Source organism: Rhipicephalus microplus, chromosome 10, assembly GCF_043290135.1.
Source record: "Rhipicephalus microplus isolate Deutch F79 chromosome 10, USDA_Rmic, whole genome shotgun sequence".
In the NCBI taxonomy this organism is placed as follows: domain Eukaryota; kingdom Metazoa; phylum Arthropoda; class Arachnida; order Ixodida; family Ixodidae; genus Rhipicephalus; species Rhipicephalus microplus.
The window spans coordinates 16,572,449-16,588,277 of record NC_134709.1 but is presented as its reverse complement, the minus strand read 5'-3'; the positions used below and the strand labels follow the sequence as shown (position 1 = coordinate 16,588,277).

Sequence of the window (15,829 nt, the reverse complement as noted above, 5' to 3'; positions counted from 1 at the left end):
TACCACTAAACTTTTGCTTAACCGAGACTAACTGGCGTCTTTCATGATGTGGCACGTTAATCCAAACACACTTCAGGCGCCTCGTTGTAATGCATGCGTTAAAGCTATTCAGATGAGAGAGAAAGAGAGAAAGCTCTTTAAGGGAGAACATAGTATTATTCTGATGCGTTTATCAGGCGCAAAGTGGTTCTAAAAAAGAAAGGAAGAGAAAAGTGAGCCCCGTAACTGTCTGCATCACGGTGCGACACCTCAACGGTAGCTCACAAGGGATGGGGGTGAGGAGGGATTGAAGGAATAAGATTAAAGGTATATATAGAGAAAGAAAGATGCGCTAAGCCAGAGAGCGAGGACATATGAGGGATAGGAGAGATAGGAAAGATGAAAACACGGTCACGGGAGCCCTAGGACGGGGCACCACTTGCGAGAGTTCTTGTCGGCGTCACGAGGTGGCGTAGAGCAAGTCCGGTAGGTCAGAGCTAGGCTGTCGTCGGAGATCGGCGTCAGGAGATGACGTGGGGCCAGCCCAGTCGGCCAGAGCTACGCTGACGTCGGAGATCGCGAGGGCACAACCGATCGGCACGGAATCCTGCGAGCAAGTCGATTATTAGGCGCCCACATGTACTCTGTATAGGGGAAGGGGATTTAGGACAGAAGAGTTCTAGGGGAGGAGAAGGGGAGGATTCAGATTCTCAATACTCTTGCCTAGTGATTGCCTATCATCTAGTAAGTCCATCACACGTCTAGAAGCTTTAAAAAAGAAGCTGGAGCTGATCACATTGGTTTCGTACGCCTTTCAGGAAATGAAAGCCATATTTGTGGAGACAAGTGCCAAAGACGGTTCAAATATTAACGAAGCTGTTGGCGCCTTGACCAGGTGAGTGAATTGTACCGCTACGAGTACTGTACTCCAACACATTTTTTTCACATTTTTTTAAAACTTAGACATTCTGTACTTCCATGCGGTGCGATGGTAACTGTGTCGTTCTCACTGCTGTTAGTACGAAATATGTCGTTACACTTTTAGAGAAATGTCATTGGACACGCGGGGCATCTGTGTTCACGTGGTTTCATTTAGCAATCTCACTGGCGGAGTGCGGGGTGCACAACCTTCCCAGTCACTTCTAATTATAGCCTATTTTGTACTTGATTTAGCTCATCCTACGCCAAAGGTCGTGGGTTCGATACGTGGCCAGGGCGGCCGCATGTCGACCCAGGTGAATGACTAAAACACTTGCGCAGCTAGATTTAGGCGCGCGTTACAAGTGTCCTACTTCACTTTTGCTTCACGGTTCTTCAATTTTCCACTTATGGCTACCCGCGGGCTGCCAGAGCCAGCCAGAGCTCGCTCGTTTTTCTCGGGCTGCTCCGTCCCCCCCCCCCCCCCCCCCGCTGCGCACCTCCGGTTGGCGTTCGTTTTTCTCGGCTTGGACTGTTCTGGCAACGCCTCCTAGATTTCCCTTGCCTGCCCGATTATCGACGGTCACTTGGGAAGCGGCGGTCGTCGGAACTACAGTGGTGGCGCCACTCAAGTAGGGTTGTCTTCAAATAAGTTTTTTACGTTTTTGGAGCTTATATGCAACAAAAATAACGTAGAAAAGTTTTAAAAAGGCGTAAACGTAATTATAATTAACCCTACGTAAGTGACACCGTCATTAGGCAAACAACTTTTTCGATACAAGGCATAGCCTCTGAAATTAGTAGTAAACGCGAAAACTGCCGATCTCAAAGGCCAAGTAAAAAGACCCTTACTCTCCTACGTAGGCAGCGCCTTCATAAATGACGGCCGTTTCGCGCTCATCCGGCAGGCAAGGGAAATCTAGGAGGCGTTGGTTCTGGCTACCGCGGGATGAAGCCCTGTGAAAATTGGAAGTGTGGCAGCTTGGGCTACTTGGTATGGCATGAAGATAGTTCGTGTCTTTCGTGTCCTTCTTGTCTCTGTGTCGTCGTTTTGTTCTCGCGCTATAACTATTGTCTCTGAAAGGTTAATGAGCAGGTCTCGGGCTAGCAGACGCCGAAAAGATACTGTACGCGCTTGCCGCCATATCTGTGAGGACTCGACGGATATCAGTGCGGGCGCTTGTCGACTGCGCCTTCGCTTGCAATAACGCGTGGCGTTATCTTATAAAGCCTATTTTGGCCCTGCGATAAGGGGTGATTACGAGTGGCGGTGAGCGTGTGACGCTACTGTTTATCGCTTTAGTTACGTTTCCCGTGAAGCTTCCTTCAACAACTCGGTGAACTGCAGTTGCCATCTAACTGCGTCGTGCACATGCCTTGAAAGTTATGTTTGTACACGTTCGTACGCACGCATGGAGACAACTTTCGCGTTGTTTTTTTTTTGTAGTAGTCGTTCGTGGCCCCGAGTCTGCTTTGTGACACTTAACCTTCACGACTGTGGTCGAATTAGCTCGCTCCGTCGTATGTTTGCGTGAGTGAACCGCGTAAGAACTTCACTACCCGGTCTTCGATGGTGATAGAATACCCTGATTGAATAGGAGAGATCACGACAGTTGGTTTTAAATGTGAAGACCCCCCCCCCCCCCCCCACACCGTCCCTTCCCCCGACACCCCGAATACCCAACCCCTTGATCGATGGGAGACCTTGTTATGGAAGGTTGGATACATATGGGAGGTTGCTGGATACATATGGGTCTCGCAACTGGGGAACTGCTCCGTCTGGTGCGCGCACTACCAACAATGTTGGGCCCAACAAATGTGTTGATTCATCATCATTAATGTGTGATGCTTGCTGTTCGCGATCGGCGTGCGAGAGTACTTCGATGTATACGGGCCAGCATACGTGGTATGGTATTATGTTACGCTACTATATACGCGTCGACGCCAGGAAAAAAAAAACGGAGATGGATTAAGAAATGTATACATCCTTTCGTTGCCTATTTCATCTTTAGCTTTGTCTTTTTCTGCGTCTTAGTATATAACGATTCCGTGCAGTATGTACAGTCATAACCCGTAGTGTCTCAAATCAAAGCTGAGCTGCATGAGATTACGGAAGTGCCACTTAGTATGCTGGAAAACGGGGTATAGGCAACTGCCAAAACTAGTCGAGAACGCGTCGTGCAGAGGTTTATTTTAGATGCGACGCGCACTCGTGGTGCTGATTCCGCCGCATCTCTGTGAAGTTGAGACTAGAACGCAGGTTGGTCAACGCCTGTTAGCGACGTTATACTATACGCGATAGCTGAGCAGGTACATTTTCGAGCTCTTTTGGGGACACGATCACTTTCGCGGTACATTCCGTCGTGTTGTGCAGTGAATGTAACATGTACTAAGCAGACATGAGAGCTTATTTATTAAAGGAAAGCTGAAGCACTTTTCTAAAAAAAATGACTTAGGAGCGTGTAAGGACAGCTTGATCCATGCGGAATTAAAAAAGCGACGCGAGAGTTCTAAAAAGTGAACGCCAAAAGCACTTTATGGTGAAAAAAAAAAACAGTGGCTGTGGCCGCCGAGCTTCTTGAGATGCGGAGCGAACACGGTGACGTCATTCTCGGTATGCCGCGCCATCTGACACAGCAGCACGGCTGAAGTGTGGCCTCTTCGATTAGTTCCGGCAACGGCACGTCATGGGTTAGTCACGGAGGCCGTGGTTGAATATGAGAAAGAGCACTCTCTCCGGGGCCAGAGGAAACGAAGATGACGTATGTTTCCACGCCCACTCTTTCAGCGCGCTCGCGGGGGCGGAGCGAGACAAGCTTCTATTTCGCCTGTTCTAAAGCTCCCGCTGCTGCAACCGCGGAAAACAATTATGACATCGTCGACAATAGTGTCGGTCCCTCCTATAAACACGAAGTTTGATTCGATTCTAAAACCCCTTCAGCTTCCCTTTAAGCCGCTAGCGGAGCGGCAGTTCACCTCACATCGTTATCGAGGCGCCGTGCGTCCGCTGGCTGTTTTGTATCGCGGCGAGTGATCGTGTGAACATAGGAAGCTGTACCCCAAATGCATACGCTTGAGGATATTATTTCAGCAAACTTGGCCACGTATTTACTAGCGGACAATGCAAGAAAAAAAAAACGCGTGCGTGGTGTATTGTTTCGTTTTCTGCCACGGCGGTATAGCGTTTGTTTACGTTTACGCCGGCTGTCCTAGCGTTCGATTTCGCCATTTCCACGCTATGGCGTGGCAGTGCTTTTGCCGAATTACTCCCGAAGGTGACATGTGTCTATCATTCTCTCTCTTTTTACTCCCCCTCCCCATGTGTAGGGTAGCAAACTGGACGCATAGTCTAGTTAACCTCCATACCTTTCCCACATTCCTTCTCTCTCTCTCTCTCTCTACTCCCGAAGGTACACCAGCGCCACCGCCGCTTTAGCCGCGGTAAAGCAACGAAGTTATGCGGGCGGCTAAAAATTGACCCGGGACCGATAGCATTTTCTGCCTTGTTTCATTTATTTTATTTATTTATTTACAGAGTACCCACATCTCCATATAGGCATTACGTAGGGGTTGGGGGGCAAAAAACAATCCGTACGAATGAATTTGTAGCAAAATACATAAACGCACATAAAAAACACTGTCAAACTTATCAGAACATAATAATAGATCACAAATACACTTTCATACACACAGAACATGCATAATACAAGAAAAATTTCACGGCACAAAAAAAAAACTATTTGTTATACTAACCAATTCGTCACTTCAGCTGTTCCACTCTCTTATTGTTTTTGGAAAGAATGAGTTTTCCGCCCGCTTTCGCCGCCTATAGATAAAAGTTCTTTCCCGCTTTGCCGCTTTTCCGCTTTGGCCGCCCCACCTTCAGTGTAAGCGAGTCCTTAAAGCGTGTGATCAATTTCTGTAACTCCGCTGGCAGCTCTCCACTTTATGGATTCAAAAAAAAAAAAAAATGGGGGCAGTCGATTTAAGAGGAAGTAAACTCCTCTAATGAAGACATTCCAAGATCATTCCTGAAAATTATCGCGGCGTGCTTTTAAGGGATTCTAGATTGTCAGTTTTCCTGCATGAACCCTTCCCCCTCCCTCTCACCACATTTACGGCGTGTGCCTCCTAATTATGCCTTGGTGTCTGGCATGTCAATCCCCCTGGAACTAACTAATTAACCAACTAACTAACAAATGAAATTCATCTTGCGCCTTAAAATTTTTCCAACGTCGTCTTACTACCCGGCTACCTCTTCGACGTCGACTCTGTTTTGTTTTTCGTTTATCGTGTCTTTGGTGTGTGAGCATTGCTCAAACCGATTAACCCCTTCTTCAATAACTAACACATTCTTTTTTTCTGTTTCTTTGTGTTTGCGTGTGTGTGTGTGTTGTAGGAGTATGATCAAGCATGCCGTTCCCCACGAGAAGGACAGCCTCACTCTCAACGACAAACAGAGCAAAAGCTTCGCCTCCAAGTGCTGCAACACCAACAAGTAAAGACGAAAAAAATAAGAAAAGAAAGAGAGCGCGAGAAAAAATGGAATGCCTGCGCGATTGTGCGCAACAGTTTTACGAACTACAAGGCCGATGCATGAACATCACCACTGTTCTTTTTTTTTTACACATTTTTTTACACTGCTGTGCTCGAACATCAAACCTTGCGACAGATTCGGTTTTTACTCCGAAGCGATCTAGGTTGCCGCTACTGCAAATATAATAGAGAATCGTCATTGAAATGGACTTGTGCCTCGGTACGGACGCCGAGGCACATTGCCGTTGTCATGAAGTCACAGTGACGTCACGTTCCTTTCCCTCAACCATTTTGCTGTGGGAATGGATGTCGTTGCTAAGACAATTTCGATTGTTTCAGTAATCGCAAGCGACGGACAAGTGACGTTGTACAGCTTTCGCTTTCGACGACTCGCGGTTTAAGTATACATCCGCCTTTCTGGAACTTCTCGGTTTGTTAACTGAGAACGGAGCCAGAGATCCGTGGCGTTTGCACCAGTCTCGGGTGTTCGGCGAGTGGCCTCCAGTGCGGCCTCGGTGTCAGCCTACTAGTGATAGACATCGTTTGCGAATCCGGGGGCGTGAATTCAACTGTTACACTCGTCACTAAGCAAAAAAAAAAAGAAATAAAAGGGAAGAAAAATAAGTAATAACGCTTGTTCACGTGAAAGACGACTACGGGAATAGAGCAATAGAAGGCGCTGTTTGCACATAAACCAAGATAGCCCATCACCGAGCGCGATATTGTATGTCGGTGGTCTATGTAACGCGAGAATACAACTGGTGCCTCGCATGCTAGTGCGATGCTGGTGTGCCTAAAAATATGTTCGAGTGTACCTCCTTCATGAGTGAGCACCGAGGATGCACCGTTTGTGGCCATTTGTTTAGTCTATAGTCTATCTGTCTTCTAGTCCCTGGATTGTCCGTTTGGCACTTTGCATGTAGTGTTTCTTTAGCCGAAACTTCCTCGGCTAGGGGGTCAGTTTTTTTTATTCACCTTTTTTTGTGTGTCTAGTCAATCTTGGTGTACAATAATTTACACCATGACAATTTGTTGTTAGACCAAAACAAAACATAATAAGAAATTTGAACGGTGGGAAAAAGTGACTGTCTTGTGTACGTTTTGGTCAAGCTGTCTGAATGATCCGGGAATTAGCGCGGCGTTCATATTGTATAGTGGTACGGTTAATGTTTTCCGCTGCCAAACTATGATTTCTGTCTCGGTGACTTAACCTACTTTAAAAAATGTGGTATGATCAATAGCAAGCTGGTGGTATTGGGTCTCATTTTCTGGCTTTTTTTTTTCAAGAAACGAAAAGCAAAGGACGGAGAAGCTCTACCCACTGCACCATTGCTGTTGCAAGTGACACCGCTATAGTCCTTACGAGTGACCTTAAGAACGATTTTAGCAGTGAGTTTACAACCCCCGTATTCAGAAACTCTCCTTGACTTGCTATACCGCTTTCAACGCAGTACAAACGCGTTTGACCGCGCAGCTTTTGGTGTTGCCAAGGCAGCACAAACGCACAAACACGTTTAAAACGCGCTGCATTGAAAGCGTTAGCGAGCAAGGAGGCTTTAAACCTCCTTTGTAGCTACTAAAATTCAAGCCAAGGAGCATTTCTGAATAGGGGGGGGGGGGGTTCTTTTAAACAGCACCGACTTACCTGAACACAGTGTTGTGTGCAACTGCTTAGACCTGTTCATTGTTGAAGAGCACAGGAACAGCATTCAAAGCGATCACGAAAAACTGTTGTTGCTAATGTGCGAGTCTAAATAGGATAAGTCATTGTCCAACTAGCAGCTTTATTCTTGGTGGAGAGGGGGGCACCTAGCAACACTAGCTGCTTGTGGAGCCCCTACTACAGCTGTGGAACTAAAATGCTAGGAGACGCGTCGCTAGGGCAGATCTTCCACTATGATGTGTGACAAGAGACTCATGTGGACGTTTGAGAAGCTTTTTTTTTTTTTTTTCAAAATGGACCAAACGCAAAACCGAAACTAGTTCAAATAAGGCTATGTTGGAACAACAACAACAACAAAAAACTGATGTTTCCTCTGAAACAGTAATGACAACTTCTTGACAATAATTACTAATTGATTGATAATGTTTCAGAGGAAAGTTGAGGGTATATATGTGCCAATGCAGATTTGTGTTAGTTTGAGTTTTTGTATTTGGGCCATTTCGAGTAAAACTGCTCATTTATGTGATTATGTTAGCGCTTTATGGTGCGCGAAATATACTTGAGGTTGTGAACAATGCCGTTGTTCATATAATCCTGAATTGGCACTTTAATTGCTTTGGAATCTGTCATGACTTGATTTGAACATGGTGTAACCTAGACATGCTAAAATGTGGTTGCTCACACGACTGTCACAGTTCTGACCTTTTCATTAGGTTAGAAATCGCTGGTGCCGGATGGAACATGACGAACACTATGATACCGACGTGGTTGCCGCGTTTGACGGAGTGTGGAGAGGATATGCCGACTGGCGGAACCTGATGGTACCTGACAGAAACGTTTTGTTGTGCCCGCTTGTATGATGTCCCGTACGATGGATAGGCAGTTAAATCATACCGCGCTGTCGTTTTGATTTTACTTTTTTCTACTTGTTTCTCTTTCGCCTTGTCTGGTGCAACGGAGCGCGCTCATGGTAGAAATGTCATGGAGAAGACTTTTTTCAATGCAGACAGTCTGTTGGATTGGATTGGATAAACTTTTATTTGGTCCTTCAAAACACAGATCAATCTGTTCTGCACCACGGCGTACTATACTCGGTTACAACCTAAAAAAAAAACAAAAAACGCCGAGGCGTCTGCGCTTCACCTGTGAGTGACAGCCGTGCTAACGGGTTTCTGCTCTAACCGTTAATACTTGTTTTGTTCTAACGTAAATCCCGCATTTAGATAAAGGTTCGTCGTTTTGGGGTAAACCAATTCTTATGGCCGAGCGACGGCGTCATTATCCCGGACGAAGTTAGCCAGAATGATCAAGTTCCTAACCGAAAACCAGAGACGCCAACCTGTACCTGTTTGGTGTAGTCAGCTGTGAGTCGGCGCGGCCGTTGTGTGCCTTCCTGATGATATTACAGTTCTTGTACGAATGCCGTCGTTCTTGTATAGGCGAACATATATCGGGACGCCTTAGTGCTCTCCCATAGTTGAGTACGAAGTACTCGAAATCGTTACATTTTTTTTCTAAAAAGAAGTATGCTCTAGAGTGGAGTACCAGGTGCTCTAAATCGTTAACCACTTTTTCTAAACACATCTGAGCTCACGGAGTGGCTTTAAGCCATCCCATGGTAGGGTACCTAGTACTCTAAATCGTTATCCACATTTTCTAAATACAGAAAGTACTGCGCCTTTCTGCTAAACAGCTGTTTTTTTTTCTGTTTTGTCAATAACTTTGATATTGTGGCGGCTTGCTGCCCTCCCAGTGTAGAGTACCGAGTACTCTTTTAAGTACACTTTTTCTAAATACATCAAGCTTCCGTTGTAGCGGGACAGCTTAATGCTGTGCCACAGTGCAGTTCTGTGTACTTGTTCTGAGCACATCGTTCCTAATGAGCACATCGTTCCTAATGAGCACATCGTTCCTAATCCTCTGCCACTTTCACATCTGTTACGAGCCGCTTCTTGGAGAAATTCGACTTCCCGGACCGCTTTCACGATGGTTAACGCCTAAACACGCGCTATTACTCGTTAGTGCTTTTGACGAGAACATTTTTTATTCTTGCACCGTGCATAATCTCCCGTACAGCCGTCTTACTGTTTTAAGTTATTTTCCTTCCCACGTGACAAGCGTGTGCGTCACGTGGCATGTGCGTCACCTATGACGTATACGCCTTGAGTGTACGTCACAAGCGGGTACGCGAGCGTTTGCTGAACGCTGACGCCAAAGGCTGTGCCGGAGTCTTGACAAAATTTAAAACTGACACGAGAGGAAACACATGTGATTTTACTTTCATAAATACTCGTTTGTGGATGTTGTTGGGTTTTTTATTTTTTGCTTTTTAGTTGCCGCCGTTGTTGTTTGTTGTTACCGGTATTTCTTCTGTCCACTGTTTTCCGTTCAAGCTGTATTTCGCCATGTTGCCTTGCTCGGAAAATATCAGACGCGTGGTTGGTCAACCGCGCGCGTTTGTCGCGATCAGCGTTGTACAGTTGAAAAAAAAAAAAGCTTTCGCATGAAAAATTCACGCCTTTCATTCAAGTAACGAAATAAAGTACAGGCTGCTGTCTTCCAAAATCGCTGTGTGATCTCTTTTTTTTTGCCACGTAACCGTTAATTGGCCTATAGGAAGATGGAAAGTGGGCTGCATTAAGAGCCGTGGCTCTCTATCTGTTATAGCCAGGTGGCTCTGACCACCGATGTTTAGCGAAAGTTAAAACTTGCGTAAGAAAAAAAATTGCACCATGTTCCAATAAAGGGAACAATGTGGGGATGTGAAGCAGCGCTGATGTTCACTTGTGTTTTGATTTGCATGTTTCCGTGTATGTTTAATCTGCGTGTGGACTTCTGTATTTGTTATGTGCCGTTATGGACCACCCTCTCCCCTGTGTCATTAGTGTATTACCGTGTGTCGCAAAGTGAACACTTGGCGCTGCTAGGAGAGTGCCGCGGAGCGAGCGCGTACAGCATTATATATATGGGAGCGCACAGCTGTGGTGAAGAGATAAACGGGAGAGGAGAAACGAAGCGGAGGCAGCACTCTGCCTCCTTCTCCACCCCACCTTCTCGCGCTCACCCGAGGAAAGGGGGAGATATGGCGCAGGGGGAGAGCGGACTGCCACTTCCTCCACCCGCAACCTCGCGAGGAGAGGGGGAGAGTGCGCATGCGCAGTAACTGTGGTCACGCCGCACACCGACGGATCGTCCTGTGCCGTAAGCTGCTTCGCATCTGAAGAAATGGTACCTTATAGTCCCGTTCACGTCTCTCTAGTACGCGCGAGCAGCTGGGTGTATAATTGAACTTTCAAGTCCCTGCAACATTCGCGACGCGTCTCATTGTGAGTTCTGAGGATGAAAGTTCCGTTTTCTACGTGTTAGGATGACACCACTCGCCGGGTCTGAAAGGTTCGGGTCTTTTCCCGATATTTGTTCTCGTTTTGTCTTCGAAGATGTACAAGTAGATTACTGTTACTACAATATTTGACGCTTGTTTTTTTGAAATCAACGCTAAATAAGCGCAACTCTACGTTGAACGTGGACTTGTTGCACGAGCTGTTAGAAAACCTAGGGTTAACGCACGTGTTTACTATGTGCTCCGCACGCCATGCAGGGACGGAAACAAAGTGACAACCGTAAGATGACACTTTTTTTGTTTCGTTTGTTGCTTTATATTTTACACTTTACATGGGAGATGACTCGAAAGCGTTACATTCCGAGAGGTTAAAAGTGTGAGCTCGCTCCGAAACACTCCGCGGATCTCTGTTGTTATCAGTAATAATAAAACAAAGAACACAAGCGGTAAGGGTTTTGTCAATATGGTTGATTGGGCGAGTTGGTGATACATGACTGTTCTGAAATGAGAGTGATCTGCTTGGACGCGGACAGAAAGGCAGGGACAAGCACTTACTACCAACTGATAATTTGTTCGGAAAACTATGAAATATATAGTGACAGATGAAGCAGTGTCATGGCACACACGATAAGACCAAATCATCGACCATCAGAAAGGCAGGGACAAGCGCTTACTACCAACTGATGATTTGTTCGGAAAACTATGAAATATATGGTGACAGATGAAACAGTGTCATGGCACACATGATAAGACCAAATCATCGACCATCAGAAAGGCAGGGACAAGCGCTTACTACCAACTGATGATTTGTTCGGAAAACTATGAAATATATGGTGACAGATGAAACAGTGTCATGGCACACATGATAAGACCAAATCATCGACCATCAGAAAGGCAGGGACAAGCGCTTACTACCAACTGATGATTTGTTCGGAAAACTATGAAATATACAGTGACAGATGAAACAGTGTCATGGCACACACGATAAGACCAAATCATCGACCATCAGAAAGGCAGGGACAAGCGCTTACTACCAACTGATGATTTGTTCGGAAAACTATGAAATATACAGTGACAGATGAAACAGTGTCATGGCACACACGATAAGACCAAATCATGGACCATCAGAAAGGCAGGGACAAGCGCTTACTACCAATTTGTTCGGAAAACTATGAAATATATAGTGACAGATGAAACAGTGTCATGGCACACACGATAAGACCAAATCATGGACCATGGTCCATGATTTGGTCTTATCGTGTGTGTCATAGTTTTCCGAACAAATTTTCTGTTGGTAGTAAGCGCTTGTCAAGCGTGTGTCCCTATCTTTCTGTCCGCGTCTAAGCAGTGCGCCCTCATTTCAAAACAGTTAGGTAAGGTTTTGCTCAACATTTTTTGGTGTTTTTTTTTCGCGGCAGTTTGCGGGCGACGTTCCCGTTGTGATGACGTGATGAATGGTCCGAGCCGGTCAGTGGGCCGGCGCGTGGCAGTCGGGACTGGGCACCACGTAGCTCTTGGCGAACTCCAGGGTGTTGTTGTACTAGTGACCGTCGGGCCCCGAGAGCTCGTGGTTCTTGTCCAGGTTGTAGTCGCCGCACAGGCCGCACAGTTTTCCGCGGTAGAACGGAGCCACCTGATAACACCAAACACAAAAAGAACGATGGTTGTATTGATCATAGAAAAAAAAAAGGACGGCTATTTTCCTTCCTTCATCTCCTATTTTTTCCTTGCTGCGGTTGTCTAGTTATTATGGTGCGCCTCTGCTTACACTCGGGTCCCAGGAGCGAATCAAGCCGCATTTAGATGTGGGCTAGAGGCCCACATGCTGAGATGTAAGTGCATTTTACGGTGCTCCTGTGACAATTTTCCGAATAATGGTCGAACGGTTCCACTAACAGACTCTATGCAGCCCCAAAAAACGGACTGCCACAGAAGTAATAATAAAAAAAAAACGCGTGAAATTGGTCTACTATGTGGGCGGTTATAGGGTTGCTTTATTGGATGTTCCATGGTGCAGCCCACCTCGGCTGGTCGGCTATAAAACGGATGGTACCGCAATTTTGGCGATAAAATTATAGAGTTTTAGGAAGCTACGGAAACAGGTTACGGAAATACGACACGGTTCCTTTCCGTATGCGTGTACAATGGTCGCGCATGCGCACTCGTCATCCGGTTCCGTGTTGCCGCCTTTCCGTAACCTGTTTCCATAGCTTGCTGAAACTCTCTATTGTTTTACGAGACGAGTACGTTTAGAAATTTCTGGTTTAAACAACACATTGGTAAAACTAGGATTAAAGATGTAATAAATCAAAATAAAATTAAAAAAAGCTCAACAGGCGAACATGGGATGAAGGCAAATTGAATTTATGCCTAAGCTTAACATTCTATTCGTTTTAATTGTTTCCCTTAGGAAATCGCATACAACTTTGAAAACATTCCCGTATACGTAAAGCCCGTTTCAGTTGCCCGAAAGGAAAAGACCACAGGAAGGGATCGTTTAAGGCCATCCTACGGAGATGTTCGAGTAATCTTGTTTTATTATTAAATAATCTGCACGTTAAAAAGAAATGATGCAGAGAGTGGGGATTTGCCGCTCGCTTTGAACGCTTTCTTTGTCCTTTTGAACCGGCGAGTGCGCGTAAAGCCGCGTAAAGAGGGACGGAAATGGTGGCAAGGGGATTCGTTCGTCCATAGTTTCCTAAATGAACGTTCGGATCCCGGCTGCGGCGCCTGCATTTCCGATGGAGGCGGAAATGTTGTAGGCCCGTGTGCTCAGATTTGGGTGCACGTTACAGAACCCCAGGTGGTCGAAATTTCCGGAGCCCTCCGCTATGGCGTTTCTCATAATCATATGGTGGGTTTGGCACGTTAAACCTCACATATCAATATCCTAAATAAACACTTGAGGGAACTCTGGCGCTAGTGTCTATGGCAGCTGCAACGCATATCGCTTGAGCGAGCATGAGAATCATGGGTATGACATGGATTCGCCTTGCCTTCGTACGTCTCGTTCGTTCTGGCTTCGCGTGGCTTTAAGCTGCTTTGTCACGAAAGGACGAAATCGGCAAATTTTCTGCAGTTACGCGTCACCACCCTAAAAAATTTCTAGGCTTACCACTTCGACTCAGGTCGCAAAGTGAAAAATGCTTTGTTTTTTTTTTTCTTCGAAACAAAACCGAAAACAGCAATAAACGAAGCCAAAAGTGCGTTCGCCGCCCTCAAGCACGAAGACTAGGCAAATCCGTGTCGTACCCATAATTCCCATGGTTGCTCAAGGATCGCAGCACTAGAATTCTTAATTTAAGGAAACTCCATGCGTTCAACAGCGCGCGCCATGACCTTGAGCACTTTTTTTTTTTTCTTCGAACCCGAGGCTTACTTTCAGCGGGACCGCAAGTGCGCGCGTGGCTACGTAGCACCATCCCGTGACGGTCGCTGTAACTAAGCAGTTCACGACATTCAAGTCCGCGAGGGGGTCGGGAAATCTGTGTTTATGCTGGTTGGTGGCATCGGTAGGTGGCAGAACAGAATCGTTTTATTCAGAGAGCCTTGACGTGCGTGCCACCTCCTTTGCGACGCACAGATTAGGACTGCCTAGTCTTAATTAAAGCCCCTGAATTTTTTAGCGAAGCTTAGGAAACATCCGCTTTTTCGTTCATAGTATCGCCTTGTCAGCGCAGCGTGATTAACACTTCGGCCTTTAGAATTACGTATCTATGTGCTTCCTAAATAAGGCACCGCCTAAGACATACGTATTAATGTTGCGCCTCAACTATGCATATTATTTGCTTTTTGATTGACAATGTTTACAAGTATGAGCGCAGCCACCAGATCAAGATGGATGGGCCTTGAGCATGGGCTTGAACTTCCGCCGGGTGCCTGAATCGGGGGACATACGTCAACAGACAGACCAAAATTTTTTGCGTCGAAATATCCCAAGAAATACTATCATCTCTAAATGATACGAGATAGAGAAGTGATGGATTTGGGTCTCCAGATGCCCCAAATGAATGGCAGGCGCAGGTTTTCTAGCGCACGCTCCTCAGTTGGGCTTGGAGCTCGCAGTGCTTGCTGCTCGTTTCCACACTCATTCTACTTATTGTGCGTTAACCTAATTTACTAGTCCTATGTAAAGTGATGGACTCATTGTTAAAATAAGAAGAAAGCACCGTACTGACCTCGACGATGAGCATGTTTCCACCAAATCCAATGTGGAGGCCGTACGGCTCGGAGTCCAGCTTGAACCACTTTGTGGCTGCCTTCTTGACTCTGAAGAGCTCGGCGTCGTGCGAGGCGTGGCTGTACGAGTGCTCGGGCGTGATGTCCACTTTGTTGCCGTCCACTCGCAGCACCAAGCCGGAAGCGTCGTCCAAGGGCAGGATCTCAATCATGGTCGTATCGATGAACATCTTCAAGGCCTGCGTTTGATCATCCAGAAAGAAGGAATTCGATTGACAGCATTAGCGACGGGATCGCGTGTTGTATTAAAGGTATAGTTGGCGATATCGTTTATGCGTCTTTGTAGTAAAGTCTGCTAAAGCCAGTTTTGATTGATGATTTGGGAGTGGCGTGACGGTGGTTGTGAAGAGTGAGGGAGTTGCATAATTTATAGCCATCTCTGGTCGAACAAGAATCTATTGAGATATGACTGTGACCTGGGACGCCGATCATTTTTTGAGTTGCTGAAATGTGGTGGGGAGTAAAAGAGAACAACTGTGCGCTTTTATACGCTGATGCGATGATAAATGATGAGGAAGTCAGAACAAAAGTGGAGTGTACAAGCATCTATGCACGGATGCACGCACGGTATCGTTGGCCATGCGACGTGAACTGATAGTTGATGCGGCCACATCTTTTTTTAAATGTTTGTCTTTTTCACAAGTGGCGTGCATCGGCAAAAAGCATGCACTTGTAGCACGTAACTTATTAAGCCATAATTGCGATGCTTAATGGGATTCAATTCAGTACAAAAATCTTGATTTAGAGGAACTTGCGCACAAAGATATGGAGGTAGTTGTTAAGCAGGCACAATTGATCCGCGTGAAAACTCCTTCTTTCGTATCATTCCACAGAGAGCTAGCCTCCCTGGCTCTGACGCCAGCAGATAGAGACCAGCGATTCGAGGTTTGGTCATCATGGTAATTGAGTGGTCGTGAAAAAGGAAGAGCTAACCACATTTTAGCTGCATTACTTTTCTGTAGCTTGGATTGCCCTGACCTAAACAAGGCCTTTGTCAAACAACTATCTTTCAGACACCTATCAGACAACTTCCCTCTGCCACGCTTCCTTCACGCTGTCAAGCGACTTCTCTGTCGGAGCTCTCATTTCAGTGCCACTGTGGAGGCTTAGACTTCTCTCTCTCTCTTTTTTTTTTTTGTTGACAGGCGTCAACT

General features: G+C 46.1%; 2 protein-coding genes across 3 annotated transcripts in view; one reads left to right on the top strand and one right to left on the bottom strand.

Moving 5' to 3' along the window:
* The window catches only part of LOC119180601 (uncharacterized), a 70,318-nt gene extending 64,680 nt beyond the window's left edge, over window positions 1-5,638 (top strand). For both annotated transcript variants that reach the window (XM_075875115.1, XM_075875116.1), the window contains exons 16-17: window positions 798-874; window positions 5,297-5,638. In XM_075875115.1, coding sequence (XP_075731230.1) covers window positions 798-874; window positions 5,297-5,399 — 180 coding nt within the window. In that variant the 3' untranslated portion in view covers window positions 5,400-5,638. The remainder of the gene's footprint in view (window positions 1-797; window positions 875-5,296) is intronic.
* A 6,206-nt stretch (window positions 5,639-11,844) lies between these two features.
* LOC119180740 (vitellogenin-6) overlaps window positions 11,845-15,829 on the bottom strand; it is a 46,471-nt gene continuing 42,486 nt past the window's right edge. The window contains exons 24-25 of the mRNA XM_037431874.2: window positions 14,615-14,854; window positions 11,845-12,069 (exon numbers count right to left, since the gene is read on the bottom strand). Coding sequence (XP_037287771.2) covers window positions 11,977-12,069; window positions 14,615-14,854 — 333 coding nt within the window. The 3' untranslated portion in view covers window positions 11,845-11,976. The remainder of the gene's footprint in view (window positions 12,070-14,614; window positions 14,855-15,829) is intronic.